The 3,010-nt window shown below is 32.7% G+C and overlaps 1 protein-coding gene across 2 annotated transcripts in view; it reads left to right on the top strand.

Moving 5' to 3' along the window:
• The window catches only part of trappc13 (trafficking protein particle complex subunit 13), a gene marked incomplete at its 3' end in the record, with an annotated part of 17,355 nt that overhangs the window by 1,553 nt on the left and 12,792 nt on the right, over positions 1-3,010 (top strand). For both annotated transcript variants that reach the window (XM_014029879.1, XM_014029878.1), the window contains 1 exon segment: positions 798-866. In XM_014029879.1, the coding sequence (XP_013885333.1) occupies positions 798-866 (69 nt within the window).

Here is a 3,010-nt window from a genome sequence, read left to right as displayed (position 1 = left end):
TATATATATGTGTGTGTGTGTGTACTTTTGTATAAAGTTCTTAAAGTGTACTTTCAGTAAAACTAAAAAATATAGCTGCAATAACCTTTCTAACATTTATATTTTTAGTCACCAGTCGTCATGTTTTTTATGACTCGCTTCCTAATTTTGTTGAAATGTTTTCCAGTATTTTTATTTACCAGTTCTAGAATGTACTTCACTCACATTTTTCTTTAATTAAATACTATTTAGTGTTAAGTCTTATTTGGTATTTAGTAGTATTTTTTGTCTTATTTAGCAGTATTTAGTTTGTTGTTACTGCCAGATCTTAAATCTTTAGCTATAATATAATAACTATCTAAAGACTATCAAGGCCGTTTAAGGTAGTTATTTATTGTCTGGTAAGCAAATTAATAAAATACTATTTTGTTTAATAACGTGAAATAAATATGGACTATTGCAATACAGTTCAATAATGCAAATAAAACTTTTTTCATTTTGAAAATATTAATTTAGTCAGTTCGTTTTTGCGTTTAAAGTATGTGATTATTTTAAACTTTTGTTTTTGAAAATTATTCCAAATATTGATATATCTGTTGTTATCGGTGGTCTTAGCATTCACTTTAAAAAACATTCAGAAGTATTTTGGTGATCAAATCATTCTTTAGTTTTTGCTTTGTTCTAGGTTCTTTGTGTAACAATACAGTAAACATGGGGTTTTAAAGGGGAGTTTTGTGATTACAATGAAAAGCATTTTTACAATAACTGACCTAATAATTGTGCATTAAGTCAATAACCATCACCACTTGTTTTCCCAGTGATGCGGCTGACGAAACCAACTCTTTTCACAAACTTGCCGGTGACTTGTGAGGATCGAGATCTTCCAGGTGAGCTCAAGTGTAAAAACAGAGTTAGATGTTCTGTTTTCCAGGCTTGTGTTTTTAAACTACTGCATCTTTTCTCTTTAATATGGACGGTCTGAGCCAGTGAAGTGTTTTACATCAACGAGAAATGTATTGATATGCAATTATTCACTTCTCAAACAGCCACAGTCAGACGAAACATAACTAAAATATTTGCACATGGTTTTCAATTTATCTACCTAGCTGGACTTGCATTAATAAAGATGTGATATCAGGTAATAATGTGCATTTGGTATTTGAAGGAAAGCATCTGCTGTAGCAAATTAACAAAGATGGCAAACAACCAAACACAGTCAGGATACATGATGTAAAAAATATTGAACTCAGCAGAGTTCACAACTCATTTGCTGTTCTGTTAATCTTAGCTTGCTCGTTGCAGGGCTCATATTTAATAAAATGAAAAAGAAACTCTTAACACAAAATCCTGTTTACTTTTTTGAAAATGTCCAGTTGCTGATTGGACTGAACAATTTTAGAAAATAATCTAATTGCAACTTTTTTATCTATAAGTTGCGGTTGCGATTTAATATGCAATTTTTTTAAATATCTTAAGTATTTTTCAGTAATCAGAAGCAACAAATCAATCTGTTTTATAATAAACAAAGTAAGATTTATTTAAAGCACAGATTACAATAAAGCAAATATATCTGTGGCTTTATCTTTTTCACCATTTCTAATTTTTCTTGTTTCATGAAACGTGATAGTAAACATGTTAAGTGAACTCCCTAAACACTGTCTGAATTCACAGGACAGTCTATAAATAAATAGAAAAAATAAATACAAATATAAAAAATAAAGCTTTCCAGCCTGTAAAATCATGAAAAAATAAAGTGCAACAAACATAAAGAGAACTAGACATGGGTTTTTACGATGTAAAAACAAGTGTGTACTGCCATGTAGCATGTCATTGCAGCATGGCTTTGCCTGCAGCATTGGACTTGCAGAATGAAGTGTGACCAAGTTCAACTGTGTTTTCTAATTATTATCAGTCAAACACCTGCCAAGTCAGCAGGTGTTTGTAATTAGGGTAATTGTGTGACAATATAATAAACTGAAATTATGTAGTTTTACTGAAACAGTATGTTCATAGCTGGGATTGAACCCTGATCTCCTGAAAGAAATCCCACAGTGTTCACCATGACACTATAGGAGCTGTGGCAGAGGACAATCCCAGGGCTTGGATTGTATGTTTGCAGAAATAGTTTACCTTGCCAATGCAATTATTGACACTAAGCTGCATAATATTACAGAAATAGAGCAGTATTAAGACAATATTATAGTAAAACATCAAAATACAATCATATTAGTACTGTAAACACTGAATTACTGAGTTGAAATATTAAACTATGGTGCAGTACCAAGTTGAGTACAGCATGGGCCAGTATTGGACAAATAAAAGGCTCTATTGACTGCTATTATAATTCATTAAACATTAATATTTCATAAACTAAAAGTTTTACAGGCACCAAAAGGCATAGCCATCATTTGGCACAGGGGCTTTACAGAWRWAAATKASAATGGCAGCTCTAGGACAAAGTATGCAGGAGGAGAAGCGTGCCAAAGTTGAGATGACTTGGATGGGAAACGAATCACAATAGTAAACATCACAACATATAAACATCTGCTTTAACAAACTCGTTTTCTAGGAAAATCAAACTCAAGTCACTAGATTACATCATCACCCAACATATTTGAGCTATAGGAGAGATGTTAAAGAGAAAACAAGTGAAGAAAAACACTAAATACGTTTAAAACTGCAATTAAACTTAATGAAATAAAAATAATTTTATGTCTTCAGTGCTTAGATCCACGTTACATTAATTAAATTAGTGATAATCTTAAATTTAATCCGCAGACTGTTAGATATAACGAGACAGGGAGGGACGAGGTGAAGCTGATCTGTGAGTCAAACACAGCTGGGTCCAGAGATTAATTTTACACAGACAGTACCAGAGAAAAACGTCACATTAAATATTACATCTCGCTTTGTAGACCAGGTAGAAGCAGTTGCAGCTTTTCGTGACTCATTTGCAGCGGTCTCCTCTCAGCTGACAGCAGCCGGGTGTGTGTGTGTGTGTGTGTGTGTGTGTGTGTGTGTGTGTGTGTGT

Source organism: Austrofundulus limnaeus, unplaced genomic scaffold, assembly GCF_001266775.1.
Source record: "Austrofundulus limnaeus strain Quisiro unplaced genomic scaffold, Austrofundulus_limnaeus-1.0 Scaffold962, whole genome shotgun sequence".
Classification (NCBI taxonomy): domain Eukaryota; kingdom Metazoa; phylum Chordata; class Actinopteri; order Cyprinodontiformes; family Rivulidae; genus Austrofundulus; species Austrofundulus limnaeus.
Note: the sequence above shows the minus strand (reverse complement) of the source record. Positions and strands in the feature narration are given on the sequence as shown.